Source organism: Oncorhynchus masou, chromosome 3, assembly GCF_036934945.1.
Source record: "Oncorhynchus masou masou isolate Uvic2021 chromosome 3, UVic_Omas_1.1, whole genome shotgun sequence".
NCBI lineage: Eukaryota > Metazoa > Chordata > Actinopteri > Salmoniformes > Salmonidae > Oncorhynchus > Oncorhynchus masou.
In genome coordinates, this window is record NC_088214.1 from 19,930,349 (window position 1) to 19,953,456 (window position 23,108).

Here is a 23,108-nt window from a genome sequence, read left to right on the forward strand (position 1 = left end):
TCATCCAGTCTCAGGCTGAGTGATGGGGACCAGAAGGAGGAGAAGGAGGGAGGAAAGTCATCCAGTCTCAGGCTGAGTGATGAGGACCAGAAGGAGGAGAAGGAGGGAGGAAAGTCATCCAGTCTCAGGCTGAGTGAGGGGACCAGAAGGAGGAGAAGGAGGGAGGAAAGTCATCCAGTCTCAGGCTGAGTGAGGGGACCAGAAGGAGGAGAAGGAGGGAGGAAAGTCATCCAGTCTCAGGCTGAGTGAGGGGACCAGAAGGAGGAGAAGGAGGGAGGAAAGTCATCCAGTCTCAGGCTGAGTGATGGGGACCAGAAGGAGGAGAAGGAGGGAGGAAAGTCATCCAGTCTCAGGCTGAGTGATGGGGACCAGAAGGAGGAGAAGGAGGGAGGAAAGTCATCCAGTCTCAGGCTGAGTGAGGGGACCAGAAGGAGGAGAAGGAGGGAGGAAAGTCATCCAGTCTCAGGCTGAGTGAGGGGACCAGTGAGCACCAGCTCCTCTCTCACCACTGGGAGCTGGCTGCTACTGGCGCTGCTAGTCTGGACCTGCTCAGAGACCGTCGGGAGGGATGCAGTGTCCAGGAGCGCTGGAGGGACAGGATGAAGAGGAAGAGATGGAGAAGGATGAGGGGGAGGATAGAGTGGAAGACATGTGTGAGAATAGAGAGTAGGAAGAGGAGGACAGGGAGGATGAGGAGGAAAAGAGGAGGAGGAAGAGAAAGGGGATAGTGAAGAGAGAGAGGAACACAAGGAAGAGAGGAGGAAAGACAGGGTTTGGAGAGGAAGGGTACAGGTCAAATGAAAGGGATAGGGTTGGAAGATGAAGGATTGTGGGAGGAAGAAGCCAAAGGAAAGGCATGAAAGTTAGAACAGTTGCAAAGGAGACAGACTGACATAGAAGAGGAAAAAGCTTTAATGTAAAGTCAATGAAACTTTGAATAACCTGTATTCATTAATCCAGAGTGTGTTTGTATCTCCAAGACTATATGTCTATGTTGACTCCATCTACATCTTCAGTCAGATAGGACAGGGACAATATGGCACATTAAACTAATTCAAAACACCATTTGCATCCAGAGAGATTCAGACAGAGGTGTGAGATTTCGTGCTGCTTGTTATCCGTCGGAAATGAGAGAAAACATGTCTTAGCTTTGAATGATTGGAAGTGATGACCATTAGCATAATATTATGAAATCTGAGAGAAACATCAAATTAATTAATACAAAAGCTGTCAGCGGCCTAGTCTCGTTAGTGTGTCAAGTCAAACAGCTATGATTCTCCTACTGTATAAACAGGCCTAGCAGGTGGTATTTCATTAATAGCATCCAGAACTCGCACTTAATTTTCTCCTTGCTGTGGATTTATTTCACCAAGGAGAGATGAGTGTGTGACTTTTTTACCATTCGTAAAGTTATAATGTAGTTCAAGAGAGTAGGGACATTTGTCACAAGGAGGAGGGATGTGCTAAAATGTACACTGCACCTGCCTCCTAGGGACTTTGTCGTAGAGAGTAGTAGAGATGTCCTAAAATGTACACCACAACTAACTCCTTGGGACTTTTGTCATGGGCAGAAGGTATTTTCTATAATGTGCACCATAGTATTCTTGAGGGGATGCTGAGAGGAGCTTTAGCCTACTTACCTCCTGGGATCTCTGTGAGCTCGTTGAGAGGAGGCACTGTCTCCAGTGTGTTGGCGTAGTCCTTAGCTGCTACTCTCTGAGCATGTCGCGCCTCAATCTCCTTCTTCGTCCTGGGGATACGGCATTTGAAGATGCAGCATAGGGTTATGACTTACAAATGGAGAATGAGAGAAAGAGGGATACAAAGAGAGAAAGATAAAATATAATAGTATTTCCTATGTAGAATGTTATGTGTTTCTGAAGTACATCTGAAGATGTTTTGAATTAGACACTACTCAGCTGTGTCACATTACAGCTATTATATAACTGTATACGTGACACTTCATTATCCGCTGTTATCAGACTATTTTCCTTTTTGTTGATTTGGGCTCTGTCATGACATGGTAAATTACTGTATAGATGTCTGATGGATTATCACTAAACTAGAATGCCATCATTGTCTCGTGAAGTGCAATTGCTGTCCTCCACCCCTTATTGAACCATGCATCATGTGGTTTGATAAACCAATCACAAACAGATGATGCCATTACCATTTGGAACCCTCCATCATAATAACCATCATGACAATTCAGCGCATATAATATTACAGGACCATGATATTTATTTTACCTTTATTTTAGCAGAGTCTCTTTAGCCAAGTACAAACTCAACTCCACACATTGTCCCGTGTAATTGAGTACTGTTCTTTGGGTGCTGAAGTCCATAGTATTTAAAAAAAATATAAATATATTTTTGTACCCCTTTTCTCCCCGGTTAGGGTTACAGTATCCAATTGGTAGTTACAGTCTTGTCTCATCGCTGCAACTCCCATATGGACTCAGGAGAGGCGAAGGTCGAGAGCCGTGCATCCTTCGAAACACAACCCAACCAAGCCGCACTGATTCTTGATGCAATGCCTACATAACCCGGAAGCCAGTCGCACCAATGTGTCGGAGGGAACAGTGTACACCTTGCGACCGTGTCAGTGTGCACTGCGCCCAGCACGCCACAGGAGTAGCTAGTACACGACGGGACAAGGACATCCCTGCCGGCTAAACCCTCCCCTAACCCGGACGACACTGGGCCAATTTTGCGTCGCTCCATGGGTCTCCCGGTTGCGGCCAGCTGCGACAGAGCCGGGACTCGAACCCAGAATCTCTAGTGGCACACACCACTGCGTTACTCAGGAGGCCCGAAATCCATTGTTTTTTATTCAAACTTTTATGTGATGTAGGAGCTCCAGTCCGCCCACACTAGTTGCTGCTCAACTCTGTTGATGTGAAGTACATAATAGAGTTCAGTTTTACTTGGCTAAGGTCTAAAGCCTGCATCTCACAATTAAAACAACAAATTACACATTCGCCTCTCCATGCATCATGCAATATATCTGTTCTGTATGAAAACTAGTTGGACCATGAAGCCAAATACAGTGCCTATCATAGGTATTCAACCCCCTTGGATTTCATCACATTTTGTGTTACAAAGTGGGATTAAAGTGGATTTAATTGTAATTTTTGGACAATGATCAACACAAAATATTCTGTAATGTCAAAGTGGAGGAAAAGTTTGAACATTTCTCTTAGATTAATGAAAAATAAAACACTAATATACCTTAATTTGATAAGTATTCACCCCCTGAGTCAATATATGTTCAAAACACCTTTGGCAGCTAATTACTTCTGTGAGTTGTGCAATATTTGCCCATTATTCTTGAAAAATTCTTCAAGCTTGGTCAAGGTGTTGGGGATCATGGCTAGACAGCCATTTTCACGTCTTTCTATAGATTTTCAAGAAGATTTAAAACTGTAACTTCAAATTAAATGCTTTGTAACAACAGGTCAAGACAAAAAGTGAAATGCTGACTTATGGGTCCTTTTCCAACAATGCAAAGTTAAATATAAAATATATAAACTACCAGTCAAAAGATTTTTTTGTTGTTTCATCTGTACAAACAATAGTACACAAGTATAAACACCATGGAACCACGCATCATTCACACCGCTCAGGAAGGAGACACGTTCTGTCTCCTAGAGATGAACGTACTTTGGTGCGAAAAGTGCAAATCAATCCCAGAACAAAAGCAAAGGACCTTGTGAAGATGCTGGAGGAAACAGGTAGAAAAGTATCTATATCTACAGTAAAATGAGTTCTATATCGACATAATTTGAAAGGCCGCTCAGCAAGGAAGAAGCCACTGCTCCAAAACTGCCATAAAAATGCCAGACTACGGTTTGCAACTGCACATGGGGACAAAGATCGTACTTTTGGGAGAAATATCCTCTGGTCTGATGAAACAAAAATAGAACTGTTTGGCCATAATGACCATCGTTATGTTTGGAGGAAAAAGGGGGATGCTTGCAAGCTAAAGAACACCATCCCAACCATGGGAAGCTTGTGGAAGGCTACCCAAAATGATTGACCCAAGTTAAACAATTTAAAGGCAATGCTACCAAATACTAATTGAGTGTATGTAAACTTCTGACCCACTGGGAATGTGATGAAAGAAATAAAAGCTGAAATAAATCATTCTCTCTACTGTTATTCTGACATTTAACATTCTTAAAATAAAGTGGTGATCCTAACTGACCTAAGACAGGGCATTTTTACTAGGATTAAATGTCAGGAATTGTGAGAAACTGAGTTTAAATGTATTTGGCTAAAGTGTATGTAAACTTCTGACTTCAACTATATACAGAGTGACACGAGAAATAAATACACTGAATAATTAATAAAAATAACGAGTAAAAATGGCAGGGATTATCAGTACCGAGTCGATGTGTAGTGGTACGAGGTAATGAGGTGGCTATGTACAGGTAGTGGTAAAGTGACTAGGCAACAGGATAGATAATAGACGGTAGCAGCAACATATGTGGTGAGTGTGAAAGTATGTCTGTGTGTGTGAGTGTGTGTGGTGTCAGTATCCTTGTCTGCGCGTGTTATGTGTGTGTTTGGGCGTATGTGTGTTAGGTTGTCTATGTACGTATGTGTGAGCGTGTGGGTAGAGTCCAGTGTGTGTGCATAGTCAGTGCAGGAGAGAGAGTGAAAAAATGTATGTGTTGGGGTGTGTATGTGTGTGTTGGGGTGTCAGTGTAAGTATGTATGAGTGTACCTACCCGCCCCCAGGTGGTGAGGGTAAGTAACAACATCTCCACACCGCTGATCCTTAACACTGGGGCCCCAAAAGGGTGCATTCTCAGCCCTCTCCTGTACTCCCTGCTCACCCACGACTGCATGGCCATGCACACCTCCAACTCCATCATCAAGTTTGCAGATGACACTACAGTGGTACGCTTGATTACCAACAACGACGAGACGGCCTACAGGGAGGAGGTGAGGGCCCTCGGAGTGTGGTGTCAGGAAAATAACCTCACACTCAATGTCAACAAAACATGAGATGATCGTGGACTTCAGGAAACAGCAGAGGGAGCAGCCCCCTATCCACATTGACGGGACAGTAGTGGAGAGAGTGGAAGGTTTTAAGTTCCTCAGCGTACACATCACGGACAAACTGAAATGGTCGACCCACACAGACAGCGTGGTGAAGAAGGCGCAGCAGCGCCACATTGAGTGGCTGCTGCCAACATACTGACTCAACTCTAGCCACTTTAATAATGGAAAAATTGATGTAATAAATGTATCACCAGCCACTTTTAACAATGCCACTTTATATCATGTTTACATACCCTACATTACTCATCTCATATGTATATACTGTACTCTATACCATCTACTGCATCTTGCCTATTCTTTTTGGCCATCGCTCATTCATATATTTTTATGTACATATTCTTATTCATTCCTTTACACCTGTGTGTATAAGGTAGTTGTTGTGAAATTGTTAGGTTAGATTACTTGTTATATATTACTGCATGGACGGAACTAGAAGCAAAAGCATTTTGCTACACTCGCATTAACATCTGCTAACCATGTGTATGTGACATATAACATTTTATTTGATTTGAGTTTGTTTAGCTCGAGTCCAGTGTGTGTGCATAGAGTCAGTGTAGGAGAGTTAACCTCTTGAAACTCTGGGGGCGCTATATCATTTTTGGATAAAAAGACGTGCCCGTTTTAAGCGCAATATTTTGTCACAAAAAGATGCTCGACTATGCATATAATTGATAGCTGTACAACTTTCAGATGAGACTGAAATGAGGTGACGATTAATATTGACTGCTATTGATGAAGGTCTTTAAGAGTTTATTCGGAAGATAACTGCTCTATAAACATTCTTTCGTGGTGCCCCGACTTTCTAGTTAATTACACTTACATGATTAGCTCAATCAAGTAATATTAATTACAGAGAAAGGATTTTATAGAATAGCATGTCATATCACTTAATCCGGCATAGCCAAAGACACGACAACTGAGTGTACAAAACATTAAGAACACCTTCCTAATATTGAGTTGCAAAACCCCCTTTTGCCCTCAGAACAGCTTCAATTCGTCGGGGCATGGACTCTACAAGGTGTTGAAAGTGATCCACAGGGAAGCTGGCCCATGTTGCAATTCTTCACACAAACCGGTGTGTCTGGCACCTACTACAATATATTACTACAATATTTCATTGAAAGGCACTTGAAGCTTCTGTCTTGCCCATACAGGTGTGCAATGTCTCAGTTGTCTCAAGGCTTAAAAATGATTCTTTACCCTGTCTCAGACGCCTCACAAATCCCCAACAGGTCCTCATTAAATAGTACCCACAAAACACCAGTCTCAACGTCAACAGTGAAGAGGCGACTCCGGGATGCTGGCCTTCTAGGCAGAGTTGCAAAGGAAAAGCCATATCTCAGACTGGCCAATAAAAAGAAAAGATTAAGATGAGCAAAAAAACACAGACACTGGACAGCGGAACTCTGCCTAGAAGGACAGCATCCCGGAGTCGCCTCTTCACTGTTGACGTTGAGACTGGTGTTTTGCGGGTACTATTTAATGAAGCTGCCAGTTGAGGACTATTCTGGTTAGGGCCAGTTTGCGCTGTTCTGTGAAGGGAGTAGTACACAGCGTTGTACGAGATCTTCAGTTTCTTGGCAATTTCTCGCATGAAACAGCTTTCATTTCTCAGATCAAGAATTGACTGACAGAGTTTCAGCAGAAAGGTCTTTGTTTCTGGCCATTTTGAGCCTGTAATCGAACCCACAAATGCTGATGCTCCAGATACTCAACTAGTCTAAAGAAGGCCAGTGTTACTGCTTCTTTAACTTCTTATGGCTGCAGAGGCAGTATTGAGTAGCTTGGATGAAAGGTGCTCAGAGGTGGCCAGAGTAAACGGCCTGCTCCTCAGTCTCAGTTGCTAAAATATGCATATTATTAATAGTATTGGATAGAAAACACTCTGAAGTTTCTAAAACTGTTTGAATGCTGTCTGTGAGTATAACATATCTCATATGGCAGGCAAACACCTGAGTAGAAATCCAAACAGGAAGTGGGAAATCTGAGGTCGGTCGATTTTCAACCCAGCCCCTATTGAATACACAGTGGGATAATGTGGCTTCCACTCCTAAAGCTTCCACTAGATATCAACCGTCTTTTAAAACTTGAATGAGGCTTCTACTGTGTTGTGGAGCCGGATGGGAGGTGTTAGAGTCAGTAGTCTGGCAGAGAGCCAGGTCCTGGTCACGCGCATTTCACATGATAGCGACCTGCGTTCCATTGCTTCTCTACAGACATAGGATTTCTCCGGTTGGAACATTATTGAAGATTTATGATAACATCCTAAAGATTGATTCTATACTTAGTTTGACAAGTTTCTTCGACCTGTAATATAACTTTTTAAAGTTTCCGTCCGACGTTCGGCTGGACCTGCACGAGCGTTTGGATTTGTGTACTAAACACGCTAACAAAAGTAGCTACTTGGACAAAAATAATGGACATTATCGAACAAATCAAGCATTTATTGTGGAACTATGATTCCTGGGAGTGCATTCTGATGAAGATCATCAAAGGCAAGGGATTATTGATAATGTTATTTCTGATTTCTGTTGACTCGAACATGGCAGATATTTTTTTTTTCTTAGCGCCGTTCTCAGATTATTGCATAGTTTGGTTTTGATGTAAAGTTTTTTTGAATTCCGACACAGCTGTTGCATTAAGGAGAGGTATATCTATATTTCCATATCTAACAATTGTATTTATCAACATTATAATGAGTATTTCTGTAAAATGATGTGGCTCTCTGCAATATCACTGGATGTTTTTGGAACTAGTGAACGTAACGCGCCAATGTATACTGAGATTTCTTTATTTAAATATGAACTTTATCAAACAAAACATACATGTATTGTGTAACATGAAGTCCTATGAGTGTCATCTGATGAAGATCATCAAATGTTAGTGATTCATTTTATCTCTATTTGTGCTTTTTGTGACTCCTCTCTTTGGCTGGAAAAATGGCTGAATTTTTCTGTGAGTTGGTGGTGACCTAACATAATCGTTTGTGGTACTTTCTATGTAAAGCCTATTTGAAATCGGACACTGTGGTGGGATTAACAATAAGATTACCTTGAAAACGGTATAAAATACATGTATTTTTGAGGAATTTTAATTATGAGATATCTGTTGTTTTGAATTTGGCGCCCTGCACTTTCACTGGCTTTTGTCATATCGATCCCGTTGACGGGATTGCAGCCCTAACAAGTTTTAAACAGGACAGTTTTCAGCTGTGCTAACATAATTGCAAAAGGATTTTCTAATGATCAATTAGCCTTTTGAAATGATAAACTTGGATTAGCTAACACAACGTGCCATTGGAACACAGGAGTGATGGTTGCTGATAATTGGCCTCTGTACGCCTATGTAGAAATTCCATAAAATATCTGACATTTCCAGCTACAATAGTCATATACAACATTAACAAAGTCGACACTGTATTTCTGATCAATTTGATGTTATTTTAATGGCCAAAAAATGTGCTTTTCTTTCAATAACAAGGACATTACTAAGTGACCCCAAACTTTTGAACGGTAGTGTATATATAATACACAAGAGTGGGGCTTCCCAAGTGCCGCAGCGGTCTAAGGCACTGCATCACAGTGCTTGAGGTGTCACTACAGACCTGGGATTGATCCCAGGCTGTGTCACAACAGGCCGTGACCAGTAGTCCCACAGAGCGGCGCACAATTGGCCCAGCTTTGTCCAGGTTAGGGGAGGGTTTGGCCGAGAAGGCTTTCCTTGGCTTTTCGCACTCTAGCGACTCCTTGTGGCATGCTGGGCGCCTGCAGGCGGACTTCTGTAATCAGTTGAGTGGTGTTTCCCTTCAACACGTTGGTGCAGTTGGCTTCCGGGTTAAGCGGGTGGGTGTTAAGAAGCGTGGTTTGGCGGGTCATGTTTCGGAGCACACATGACTCGACCTTCGCCTATCCCTAGCCCGTTGGGAAGTTGCAGCGATGAGACAAGATTGTAATTGGATCGCAGTTGGATATAACGAAATTGTGGTCCAAAAAATACAGTATATAAATAAAATAACAAAATAACAAAAATCAAGTGTGAAGGTGTTTGTGTCAGAGTGGGTAGAGACCTGTGGATGGGCATAGAGCCGGTGTGGATAGTCTGTGGGAGAGGGAGAGCAGTAGCTGTTAGCCATTTAACAGTCTCATTGCCAGGGGATAGAAGCTGTTTAGGAGTCTGTTGCTCTGAGCATTGATGCTATGGAGTATGGAGAATAGTCAATGTTTTGGGTGGCTGGAGTGTTTGGCAATTCTTTGAGCCTTTCTCAGACACTGTCTGGCATGTCCTTAGAAAATCATTCAACCCCTATCATTTAATTTTTCAATCCCCCTTTGTAATGCAACAAAATGTGAAAAGGGGTATGGATACTTATGATACCCACTGTAGCTGAGCTGTGGCATTGTGGCTTAATTGACTGACTGACTGACTGATTGACTGATTGACGGACGGACGGACGGACGGACGGACTGACTAATTGACTGACTGGCTAACTGACTGACTAACTGACTGGCTGACTGACTAAATGACTGACTAACTGACTGACTGACTAACTAACTGACTGACTGACTGATTGACTAACTGACTAACTAACTGACTGACTGACTGACTGACTGACTGACTGACTGACTGACTGATTAACTGACTAACTGACTTACTGACTAATTGACTGACTGGCTGACTGACTGACTGACTGAGTTACTGTCTGACTGGCTGACTGACTGTCTAAATGACTGACTAACTAATTGACTAATTGACTGACTGACTGATTGACTAACTGACTGAATGATTGACTGACTGACTGACTGACTGACTGATTAACTGACTAACTGACTAACTTACTGACTGACTAACTGAATAACTGGCTGACTAACTAACTTGCTGACTGACTAACTATCTAACTGACTGACGAACTAACTGACTGACTAACTATCTAACTGACTAACTAACTAACTGGCTGACTAACTATCTAACTGACTGACTAACTAACTGATTGACTAACTAACTGCAGACTGACTGACTGACCAACTGACTGACTAATTGATGGACTAACTGACTGACTAATTGACTGACTAACTGATTAACTGACTGACTGATTAACTGACTAACTGACTGACTAACTGACTGACATTAACTAACTGATGGACTAACTGACTGACATTGACTAACTGATGGACTAACTGGCTGACTAACAAACTAACTAACTGACTAACTAACTGATGGACTAACTAATTGGCTGACTAACTAACTGACTGAATGACTAAATTATTGACTGGCTGACTGACTGACTGACTTACTGACTAACTTACTTACTAACTAACTGATTGGCTAACTAATGGAATAATGAACTGGCTGACTAACTAACTGATTGACTGACTAACTAACTGACTGACTGACTGACTGACGAACTGACCTCCTAACTGACTGATTTATACATTAATTTTATTAATGTGATTTATGTCAAATAGAATTGGAAGGGAGAATAGTTGTGAGATTGATAGATACTTAAGTGAATGTGTGTGAATATTCTCATCTCATAAATCATCGTGAATGAGTCTGGCACACGATTATGACAGGTTTGGAGAAATACTTACTGACTGCTAGAATAAACATAGAGAAGACGCCAATAACCTGCCATAACCGCAGTCCCCAGAACACGACTGTTTCTGAAGTGACTGGGTCTGGCTTCTTTGGGGGATCTGTCGGTAAAAGCTGAGGAAAAAGAGTCAAAATGTGCATTAGTTACTTATTGTGTAATCTAGACAGGTACTCTTCAAATCACTATGCAGTTTGAGAATCTTCATATAAATTAGTCTAATGCAAATTGGAAATATACCGCAATGGAAGCAAATATCAATCTGATTGAGAGAAAAATAGTTTTCGCTTCCTTTCAGTTTCTGAAGAGACATGGTGGAAAGACAACTGGAGGAAATACAGAATTGGAAAAAACAACACACTGGGCACACACTGAGCACACACTGGTTGAATCTTCTATGAAATGATGTTGAACTAACATGGAATAGACATTGAATTGACGTCTGTGCCCAGTGGGAAGTTTATGTCACTATGTGTTTAGGGAGAAAACAACAGGGAAGATAGGCTTGGAATAAAACCCTCAAAAAGAGGATTTAGTAGATCATGCAGAATGTGGAACATGCCAGTCTGGTGTGACCCCTCATGACCCATTCATATTCTGAATATCTCAATCAACCTTAGGCCACTTGTGAGAGCTACCAGCACAGGCCTAAAATAAATCTAATCTGCCTCACAAATTGCCTTGAAAATAGAGAACAATGGGTTGAATCCCAACCACCTTTCACAGAAATAGAAAGATGACTATCTGAATAAGAAAAATTGAAGAAAAGAAAACAAGAGCATTGAACAACAAGCAGCAATAGACAAAGAGCAACATTATGTTTGTCGTGTCATGCCCAATCACTTCGAACACTAGAATCTGTATTAAGTCTTTTTTTCCCATCAATTTGTTATGTTGACTAAACGCAACTTTACAGAAAACTCAAGCTACCGAATGCTGAGAAATACTGTAAGAACACAATGAAAACAAAATAATTGCCTCACTGAGTGAATGGCACTGATGGAGGAGAATGAATCACAGATCTTGGCACAAGGAGTGAATGGAAGAAAACATTAAACACTCTCCCCCTAATTAGAGGGATCCAAACACTGTTTGTTTGGTGGAGAGGAAAAGGGCACTTTTAAACTGAACATGCTCCTTCTTTCGTGTGACAACAATCTTAAGATATTGTTTTTGAGATATTGATCTGATATGATTGGAAGCATGTTTTTTTCTGAATAAAAAGAGTCTCTTAAGTGTTGAAGGTTAAAGTGTTAGTCTGAGTATTCACATTTCAACACTTGTTTTTATTTCAGATAGGTCTTGAGAAAATGGGGAAATTCAGCGCTAGCAGACAGACATGAATCAAGAAAGATAAGCCAACTCCTCTTAGATCTGACTCAAAGTTACTAGTCCATTTCTTCGACATCACAATTAGACTACAGAGGTTATGCTGTTTTATTAATACAGTCATCATTATGATTAATTCAAAGCCCTGGTGAGGAGCCTTAAATTATCTATAGTGTGTGAAATGTTTGTTAAAAGGATAGTTAACCCAAACTACAAAATTACATGTTGGTTTAGTTTATACCCTTTAACCAGTCTAACAAACAAACAGTGCCAGAGAAATAAAACCAAAGCATGAATTGCTGTCACAACATGCAAACAAGCAAACAAATGTGTATTGTGTGAACTTGTGTGAATTTGTGTGAACTATCCCTTTATGTGAATAGAGGCTATGAAAAGAACAGTATGTTGTGATTGCAGTTTAATCAGGAAGGTGTTGGAAAATCTATAAATCAAATCAAATCAAATCAAATGTATTTGTCACATACACATGGTTAGCAGATGTTAATGCGTGCGTAGCGAAATGCTTGTGCTTCTAGTTCCGTGCTAGTATACCGTGCTGCATGGTGTTCTGCAGGCAATGCAGGCATCACACTTACCCTACAACATATACAAGCACGCACACACTCACACTATGGGTCTCATTCCTCTTCCACACCACAGTCAGTGAGGTTTTCTTCCTGGTGCTCCAGTATTGACATGCTTGGTTTAATTGAACAACAAATGATGGGTTACATCCCATTATGTACAGTGCTTTTGGAAAGTATTAAGACTTTTTCAACATTTTGTTACATTACAACCTTATTCTGAAATTGATTAAAGAGTTGTTTTACTCATCAATCTACACACAATACCCCATAATAACAAAGCAAAAGCAGGTTTTTAGAAATCTGTTCAAAAAGAAAAATAATAATACATAAATATTCAGTACTTTGTTGAAGCAACTTTGGCAGCGATTACAGCTTCGAGTCTTCTTGGGTATGATGCTACAGCTTGGCACACCTGTATTTGGGGAGTTTCTTCCATTCTTCTCTGCAGATCCTCTCAAGCTCTGTCAGGTTGGATGGGGAGCTTCGCTGCACGGATATTTTCAGGTCTCACTAGAGATGCTTGATCGGATTCAAGTCCGGGCTCTGGCTGGACCACTCAAGAATATTCAGAGACTTGTACCGAAGACACTCCTGCATTGTCTTGGCTGTGTGCTTAGGGTTGTTGTCCTGTTGGAAGGTGAACCTTCGCCCCAGTTTGAGGTCCTGAGAGCTCTGGAGCAGGTTTTCATCAAGGATCTCTCTGTACTTTGGCCTGCTCATCTTTCCCTTGATCCTGACTCATCTCCCAGTACCTTCTGCTGAAAAACATCCCCACATCATGATGCTGCCACCAGCATACTTAGCTGTAGGGATTGTGCCAGGTTTCCTCCAGACGTGACACATGGCATTCAGGCCAAAGAGTTCAATCTTGGTGAAATCAGACTAGAGCATCGTATTTCTCATGGCTTCCGTAAGGGCACTCTACCATAAAGGCCTGATTGCTGGAGTGCTGCAAAGATGGTTGGAAGGTTCTCCCACCTCCATAGAGGAACTCTAAAGCTTTATCAGAGTTACCATCGGGTTCTTGGTCACCTCCCTGACCAAGGCCCTTCTCCCCCAATTGCTCAGTTTTTGCCTGGTGGCCAGCTCTAGGAAGAGTCTTGTGGTTCCAAACTTCTCCATTTAAGAATAATGGATGCCACTGTGTTCTTGGGGACATTCAATGTTACAGAAATGTTTGGGTACCCTTCTCCAGATCTGTGCCTCGACACAATCCTGTCTCTGAGCTCTACAGACAATTCTTTTGACCTAATGGCTTGGTTTTTGCTCTGACTTGCACTGTCAACTGTGGGACCTTATACTGTATATACAGATGTGTGCCTTTCCAAATCATGTTCAATAAATTTAATTTACCCCAGGTGACTCCAATCAAGTTGTAGAAACATCTCAAGGATAATCAATGGAAACAGGATGCACCCGAGCTCAGTTTCAAGTCTCATAACAAAGGGTCTGAATACATTTGTGAATAAGATACTTTTTTTATACATTTGCAAAAATTATTTTGCTTTGTCATTATTGGGTATTGTTTCTAGATTGATGAGGAAAATGTTTAATTTAATCCATTTTAAAATAACAGTGTATTGTAGCAAAATGTGGAAAAGGGGAAGGGGTCTGAAGACTTTCCGAATGCACTATATATAAACCCTGGATTGCTGATGCTATGTATTGGCTATTGAGAGGCTTTGAAGCCACCAGTCGGCCATATTGGCACTCCCCAGTAGAAGCAGTCCTCCATAGCAATGATTAGAATTCTACAGTATTTACATGTTTTTAAGTTTTTTTCTGTTGTAGTGGGGACAGTAATGTTAGTAATCAAAAAGAATACACGTACTTCAAGGAAAAAAAATATTTGTGCATTTTTTAAATGTTTGTCTCACATAATGCAATTTAAAAGTATGCATGAAGGTGTCTGTAATGGAATGAATGTGGCAAAAATGCAGACATTAATAAATGCATTTCTATTTTTTCCAAAATATTTTTTTACAATGGTGGGGGAGTGCCAAGATCGAGGCACGGTGGTTTCAACACAAATCCCCCTAGTGTGTATACAAATCATTGGTTTAATCTAGCCCCATAGTTAATGTCGACTGATCAATACATGATGGGTCAGGACATGAACACTTATTAGGTTTTCTGCCGTTGTAAATAATCTAATCTCACACTGTAATGGGAAGACGGTTTATGAAACAATACATCTGGGAAAAAGCCAAAACACTTACTTCAGATGACTGTCAAGCAAATGGGACTTTCATGTGAAAAATTACATTGTTTTTTAAAATTCAGAGTGCAATATTAGAAACATTCATAAGAGCACCTCCTCCCAGCTGCCCACTGCACAGAGGCTAGGAAGCACTGTCACCACCGATAAATCCACAATAATCGAGAATTTCAATAAGTGTTTCTCTACGGCTGGCCATGCTTTCTTCCTGGATACCCCAATCCCGGCCAACAGCTCCGCACACCCCGCAGCTACTTGCTCAATCCTCCCCAGCTTCTCCTTCACCCAAATCCAGATAGCAGATGTTCTGAAAGAGCTGCAAAACCTGGACCCGTACAAATAAGCTGGTCTAGACAATCTGGACCCTCTCTTTCTAAAATTATCTGCCACCATTGTTGCAACCCCTATTACCAGTCTGTTCAACCTCTCTTTTGTATCGTCCGAGATCCCTAAAGAGAGGAAAGCTGCCGCGTTCATCCCCCTCTTTAAAGGGGGTGACACTGTAGACCCAAACTGTTATAGACTAATATCCATTCTGCCCTGCCTTTCTAAAGTCTTTGAAAGCCATGTTAACAAACAGATCACTGATCATTTCGAATCCCACCGTACCGTCTCCGCTGCGCAATCTGGTTTCCACACCTCAGCCACGCTCATGGTCCTAAACGATATCATAACCGCCATCGATAAAAGACAGTACAGTGCAGCCGTCTTTATTTATCTGGCCAAGGCTTTCGACTCTGTCAATCACCGTAATCTTATCGGCAGACTCAACAGCCGTGATTTCTCAAATGACTGTCTCGCCTGGTTCACCAACCACTTCTCAGATAGAGTTCAGTGTGTCAAATTGGAGGGCCTGTTGTCAGGACCTCTGGCAGTCTCTATGGAGGTACCACAGGGTTCAATTCTCAGGCAGACTCTTTTCTCTGTATATATCAATGATGTTGCTCTTGCTGCGGGAGATTCCCTGATCCACCTCGACGCAAACGACACCTTTCTGTATACATCTGGCCCTTCTTTGGACACTGTGTTAACAAAACTCCAAACCAGCTTCAATGCCATAAAACACTCATTCCTTGGCCTCCAACTGCTCTTAAATGCTAGTAAAACTAAATGCATGCTTTTCAACCGATCACTGCCCACACCTGCCTGCCTGACCAGCATCACTACTCTGGACGGTTCTGACTTAGAATATGTGGACAACTACAAATACCTAGGTGTCTGGCTAGACTGTAAACACTCCTTCCAGACTCATATTAAACATCTCCAGTCTAAAATTAAATCTAGAATCCGCTTCCTATTTCGAAACAAAGCTTCCTTCACTCACGCTGCCAAACATACTCTCGTAAAATGGACTATCCTACCGATCCTCGACTTTGGCGATGTCATTTACAAAATAGCCTCCAACCCTCTACTCAACAAGCTGTATGCAGTCTATCACAGTGCCATCCGTTTTGTCACCAAAGCCCCATATACTACCCACCACTGCGACCTGTATGCTCTCGTTGGATGGCCCTCACTACATATTTGCCGCCAGACCCACTGGCTCCAGGTCATCTATAAGTCTTTACAAGGTAAAGATCCGCCTTATCTCAGCTCACTGGTCACCATAACATCACCTACCCGTAGCACACGCTCCAGCAGGTATATCACACCGGTCATCCCCAAAGCCAACACCTCCTTTGGCCGCATTTCCTTCCAGTTCTCTGCTGCCAATGACTGTAAAGAATTGCGAACATCGCTGAAGTTGGAGACTTATATCTCCCTCAATAACTTTAAGCATCAGCTATCTGAGCAGCTTACCATCCCAATATTGTTTTTATTTACTTTTTTCCTCTTTTGCACACCAGTATTTCTACTTGCACATCATCATCTGCACATGTATAACTCCGGTGTTAATTTGCTAAATTGTAACTGGTGGCAAGTCAGACGCAAGTCAGACGCAGGAGAGGAGGACTGGGTAATAACCGGCGCAGTTTAATTGTCAAAACCAACGGCATCCAGAATAACAAAATATGGGTACAAAATACTTCGCGCACCAGTCACAAAGTGCACAAGTACTTACAACAAACAATTTTACACACAGACATGGAGGGAACAGAGGTTTAAATACACGTCAAGTAATGTGAACCAGGTGTGAACCAAGTGCGTGGGAAAACAAGACCAAACAAATGGAAAATGAATGGTGGATCGGCGATGGCTAGAAGCCCGGTGACGTCGACCGCCGAACGAACAAGGAGAGGAACCGACTTCGGCGGAAGTCGTGACACACACTGTATATAGACTTTTTTCTATTGTGTTATTGACTGTACATTTGTTTATTCCATGTGTAACTCTGTGTTGTTGTTTTTGTCGCACTGCTTTGCTTTATCTTGGCCAGGTTGCAGTTGAAAATGAGAACTTGTTCTCAACTAGCCTACTTGGTAAAATAAAGGTGAAATTAAAAAACAGAATGAACGAAACAGAATGAATGGAATGGTCTCAAACACATCATACATCTGGTTTCCATGGTCTTGATACCATTCAACTCATTCACTCCATTCCATTAATTATTATGAGTCATCCTCCCCTCACCAGCCTCCTTTGGGTGAAATGTAATCTAACAGTCAATAAACAGGATGGGAACAATGTACAACTATGACATTATCAAAACATAGATTACTGTACATCTTGAAGCCATTGTTATTAATGTAGATGTGTTGTTTAGTCATTGGTGGATTGACCAACAAATAGCATCATATGTCGGAAATGACTTTGGGCCAAACTCTTCTAAACAGCATACATGCTGAAAGACCATTGCCTTGGGGTACTGTATATTTCGTAAGGGAATTGTAATTCTTTGAAATGTTATATTGTAATTTTTCTCAGTATTATTGCCATGTTGTCTCTCATCTCAGTGTGACAGACAGGGGTGTGTCTGAAATGGCACCCTATTTTCCATAATACAGTGCACCTTTGACCAAAGCCCATATATTCCCTACGTAGTGTATGACTTTTGACCAGGGCCCTAGGGCTTTGTACAGGGAATAGGGTTCCATTTCACACTCAGCCAGGGTCTTACAGGGCTGAGTGTTTGGCCTCAGTTGGGAGCTGCGTGTTAGAGCTGATTGGCTTTGGTGAGTCAGCATGTTAACGAGATGTCATGGGCCTAACCTTGTCTGACTTCCCAGCCAATCTCCAAATATCAGCAGTGTACCGTATGAGTATGTGTTCTATCTGCCAAGGCCATCAACCTGTTGCCAGAACCAAAACTAATAATGAATTTTTGATTAAAATTGTTTGTAGCCTGACATGACTTTACTCCAGAGTGTAATGCCACTTTAGGGGGGAAACAGATTGTAACTCTGCTGCCCTTAATTCATAGTATTTCAACATGATTATGTAATGCTAAAATGTCTTTCTCGCTCGCCTATTTGATGTGGTGGGATAAGTAGATGAGCCAGAAAACTTTGGTAAACATATTGAGACAACTCAGATCCAGTGGGAGAGTTGACTGGCTGCAGCTTGCAGTTGCTATGGTTGTCGGATTTTCGATGTCAAACCTGATTCAGGAAAGGCTTAGTTGAGATAATTCTGACTTTATGCCATGAAATGAACACACTCTTAGCATATTTTTTTCTAAGTAGAACCATACAGAGTTCTTTGGTTTGTCCCCATTGGGGAACCCTTTTTGGTGCTGGGTAGAACCCTTTGCAGAGGGTTCTATCTAGAACCCTCTATGTAGGGTTCTTCAAAGAATCCCCAGTATCATCTATGAAGGGTTCTACCAAGAACCCTTTTATCTTAGGAGTGTTCTTCCTAGAACACTCTGTGAATGGTTCCACCAGCCTTATTAGCCTTAAAAAATTAATTAGTTATAACAATATATTACAAATTGTACATCATAAGGCCTTTCTTTGAGGGCCTAGTTATACCCTAACACAGTGGTGTTAGGAATTTCCTGGTTTACAGGCCACATCAGGCCTACAAGTCACATTATACTGGCTCATAAAGTGATGTGTAATACCTGTTGGAATCCAGCCAGAGTTAGGATAACCAACAAGTGGAAATGTTAATCACCCAAAACCTGCATTCAGAATAGAAAAGGTTGAAAAGGTTGAATACTGAGACTACCTCAATCATCTAAACTGGAACAGCCATCTCAGTAACTGGTGCAATAAATCCAATTACTAACAGATGAAATTATACAATTCATCAATCAACCAATCAATGTACTGTACATGCAAAAACACAGATATTACAGTAAAACAAACAATTCTGAAAATCTCCCTGCAATAGAGCATGCTGGGAAATATTATATATGGTTCTATGTATAAGCCTTCATGCCTTCTAAATCATTCTTCTTCTCTTCTAATGAATCAAATAACTCTTTCTTCCAAAAATAGTTATTATGATGTTAAAGGTTTTGGGTAGAACCCTTTGCCTTACAAAACCCCATGTCTTCCAAAAACGGTTCTTCTGATCAAAACGGTTCTTGGTAGAATAACCCTATCCCTCTGCAAAGAACCTTTTTGGAACCCTTTTTTCTAAGAGTGTACATGAGAGAATATTCAAACTGAACCGGATGTGTATCACATGAGTATTGTAATTCAAATGATTTGGGAGAGGTGTCATGTGCATGCTGGTTCTCTTTCTTTGTTATTATCTAAATGATTATAATTTCTCTAAGATTTCCCATTATTTAGATCCCTCTCGGAACATAATGAAATCTACCCCCTAAGTGAATGAAAATACATTTAGTATACAAACCATTAAGAACGAAACTAATTGGATTTGAAAAAGGTTAACGTAAGGGAATTTAGTCTTTTTTTCACCCAAATTATTCCCTAAATCCAATGACATGGTGACATTTTTTGTTGGTTTCAGGTTAGTTGACAACTTAACCAAATGTAAATCAAAACTAGATGCTGAAATGACATCTGTGCACAATGGAATATGATTGACCTTGTTCACCAAATTCCAATTTCATTACAATCAATAATATATATATTTTTTAAATGGCTCATTATATTTATTAATGAATCAGCTTTTCCTACTGGATCTGTCACCTATTATCTATTAAACTCTCTGCCAAAATCTTCTGAAATCAACATTTAAATATCAGAGACTGATAAGTACAAATACATGGAGCAACCACCTTGGGAAAACTCTGGATCCATTGAAGCAAAGTCAGGGAACTACATGAATATTAAAGCTACTCTTCCTCATCGGAGGATTTCATCACAAACGCCCACAAACTACAAATGCTGCTGGTGCTGCTGGTGCAGCATATCAACACAGAAATTGTCCACATGATCAACAGTCTGAGTATCCATCAGCAATAACAGTGTATGTGTTGTCATTATATCAAGACGGACATTTCTAGAACTTTCATGTTTATTCTCTGATCTAGCATGGAATTGTGTTGCTTGTTTTGTACAACACCCTGTATGTGGTATAACATGGTGTCACAGTCGTCGTAAGGAGGAGACCAAGGCGCAGCGTGGTAAGCGTACATACTTATTTAATCAAAGAACGAATACTGAACAAACTATTCAAAACAACAAAATGAACCGTGAAGCACATATGAGAAGTGCAGAATAGACAACTAAACATAGAATAACAACCCCTAGACATACAAAAACCCCTAGACAATACAAAAACAAAACAAACCACCCTCGTCACACCCTGACCTAACCAAAATAATAAAGAAAACAAAGATAACTAAGGTCAGGGCGTGACAGTACACCCCCCCCCCCCCCCCCCCCCCCCCAAAGGTGCGGACTCCCGGCCGCAAACCTAAACCTATATGGGAGGGTCTGGATGGGCATCTAACCTCGGTGGTGGCTCTGGTTCTGGACTCCGCCCCTCTTCTTTTCAATGAGTTCGCTCTTGAAGCACTGACCGGTGGATCATCGCCGGAGGCTCTGGACTGTGGATCCTTGCCGTAGGCCCCGGGCTGGGGACCCTCACTGCATGGATCGTCGCCGGATGTTCTGGACTGGGGACCGTCGCTGAAGACCCCTGGCTGGGGACCGTCGCTGGAGGATCCGGACTGTGGCCTGTCGTTGGAGGTTCCGTTCTTTGAACTGTCGCCGAATGTTCTGGACTGGGTACTGTCGCCGGGTGCTCTGGACTGCCGAAGCGCACTGTAGGCCGGGTGCGTGGTGCCGGCACTGGTGGTACCGGGCTGGTGGCACGCACCTCAGGGCGAGTGCGAGGAGCAGGAACAGGGTGTACTGGACCCTGGAGGCGCACTGATGGCCTGGTGCGTGACACGCACCTCAGGGCGAGTGCAGGGAGCAGACACAGGACGTACTGGACTGTGGAGCCGCACTGGAGGTCTGGAGTGTAGAGCTGACACAACCCGTCCTGGCTGGATGTTTATTCTCACCCTGCAAATGCAGGGCGCTGGCACAGGACGCACTGGGCTGTGCAGACTCATCGGAGACACAGTACGCAGAGCCGGCGCAGGATATCCTGGTCCAAGGAGGTACACTGGAGACCAGGAGCGCTGAGCCGGCACCCTCCTTCCTGGCTGGATGCCCATTCTAGCCAGGCCATTGCGAGGAGCTGGAATAGAGCACACCGGGCTAGAATAGCGTACTGGAGCATTCCACCGCATAACACAGTGCCTGACCTGTAACACGCTCCCCACAGTAAGCATGAGGAGTTGGCTCAGGTCTCCGACCTGAGTCATGCAATCTCCTCATGTGACCCCCCAAAACAAATCTTGGGGCTGCCTCTCGGGCTTCCATGCTAGCCGTGTACCCTCATATCGTCGCCATTCCTCCTGTGCTATCTCCACCTGCTTCCATGGCAGGGTCTTGTCCCCTGCCATTACCTCCCCCCAGTTCCAGGATGTCCTCCACTCCTCTTTCTCCTGGGTCCAAGATGTCCACTCCTCTTTGGCACGCTGCTTGGTCCTTTTTTTGGTGGGCTGTTCTGCCGCGGTCGTCGTAAGGAGGAGACCAAGGGGCAGCGTGGTAAGCATACATACTTATTTAATGAAAGAACGAATACTGAACAAACTATACAAAACAACCAAACGAACCGTGAAGCTAATATGAGAAGTGCAGAACAGGCAACTAAACATAGAATAACAATCCACAAAATACCCAAGGAATATGGCTACCTAAATATGGTCCCCAATCAGAGACAACGATAAACAGCTGCCTCTGATTGAGAATCAATCTTGGCAACCATAGACATATAAACCCCATGACATACAAAAAACCTAGACATACAAAAAACCTCTAGACAATACAAAAACTAAACAAACCACCCTCGTCACACCCTGACCTAACCAAAATAATAAAGAAAACAAAGATAACTAAGGTCAGGGCGTGACACATGGAGTCTCACATTTCAAAACAATGCATTAGCTCCCTTCTATATTCTGCCGTGGTGCTCTCAACTGCCTGCCACAGTATTTCATTTTTGACTCCGCCACTTACGGCATCACTCCCAGCTTTAGAAAATACAAATGGCGGCAAATGGCTATCACTACGTCTGTGCATGCTGCAACGGCCCGTATTAGCCATGCTACTCTAGGAAGAACGCCACCACAAAGTATCCCATTACGACACATGTAGATTGACTATTGTCTAAGGGGCCGCCCAACACTATAGCTCTATAGCGAACAGGCCCCATTCATTAATCACATGAAAACAAGCAACCAGCCTATAAACAGGGGAGGGAGCGAGTGTGACAGACACCCACACCTCCGTAAGCAGTAACCCGATGATGAGCCTCAACCAGTGGACAAAGACATGTATGAACGAACACTTTCTTACCTCTGGGTCTGGGACCTGGGAGAATACAGTGGAGATGCAGAAGGAGAGCAGCGCTGCCTCCAAGCCCAGCATCACTGGCTGGAGAGGAGGACAGGAAGAAGGCCATTCTCCGGCTGCCATTATTTTCCACTTTCCTTTCTCCCTGAAGGCTACAGCTCCTTGCCCCCTCTCTCCTCTCCTCTCTTCTGCCTGCCTGGCTGGGTGGCTGGGCTGTGTGGTTGCGCTGCAGGCTACCCTGGACAGGACCACAATGGCCCTGGATGATTGATGGTCAGAGAGGGGTGCTGAAGAGGAAAGAGGATGTCCTCTCTCCTCTCATCTGGTGTACTGCCTCTGCCTCTCCTCCCCTGTTCTCCCCTGTTCACCACTGTAGCACATCACACTGTCTTCCTGTAGACAGCTCCACAAGCCACTAGCCAGCCCCTTCAGGTAGGGTCATTAATTAATGAATAGGACCGGTGTAGTTTACAGCCCATTCTGCCAGGAACGAGAGGTAGGGAAGTTAACACTGCTCTGTCTGGGAGACGAAAGGTTAGGGAGGTT

At 42.6% G+C, this 23,108-nt stretch overlaps 1 protein-coding gene across 1 annotated transcript; it reads right to left on the reverse strand.

Annotated features, from left to right (window-relative positions):
• Positions 1 to 452: 452 nt before the first annotated feature.
• LOC135506938 (transmembrane inner ear expressed protein-like) lies at positions 453 to 22,685 on the reverse strand. Its single transcript, XM_064926377.1, has 4 exons — positions 22,566 to 22,685; positions 10,658 to 10,775; positions 1,641 to 1,790; positions 453 to 586 (listed from the first exon to the last, which is right to left on the reverse strand). The coding sequence occupies exons 1-4, from the start codon at positions 22,683 to 22,685 to the stop codon at positions 453 to 455; spliced, it is 522 nt and encodes a 173-aa protein (XP_064782449.1).
• Between the last annotated feature and the right edge of the window lie 423 nt (positions 22,686 to 23,108).

What these genes read in the sequence shown, in the direction of transcription:
- LOC135506938 (XM_064926377.1), bottom strand. Translation starts at nt 22,685, where the DNA reads ATGGCAGCCGGAGAATGGCCTTCTTCCTGTCCTCCTCTCCAGCCAGTG. An exon ending in CCCAGGTCCCAGACCCAGAG is followed by an intron (nt 10,776 to 22,565) that starts GTAAGAAAGTGT and finishes CTTTTTCCTCAG; the next exon opens with CTTTTACCGACAGATCCCCC. An exon ending in GCTCACAGAGATCCCAGGAG is followed by an intron (nt 587 to 1,640) that starts GTAAGTAGGCTA and finishes CTGTCCCTCCAG; the next exon opens with CGCTCCTGGACACTGCATCC.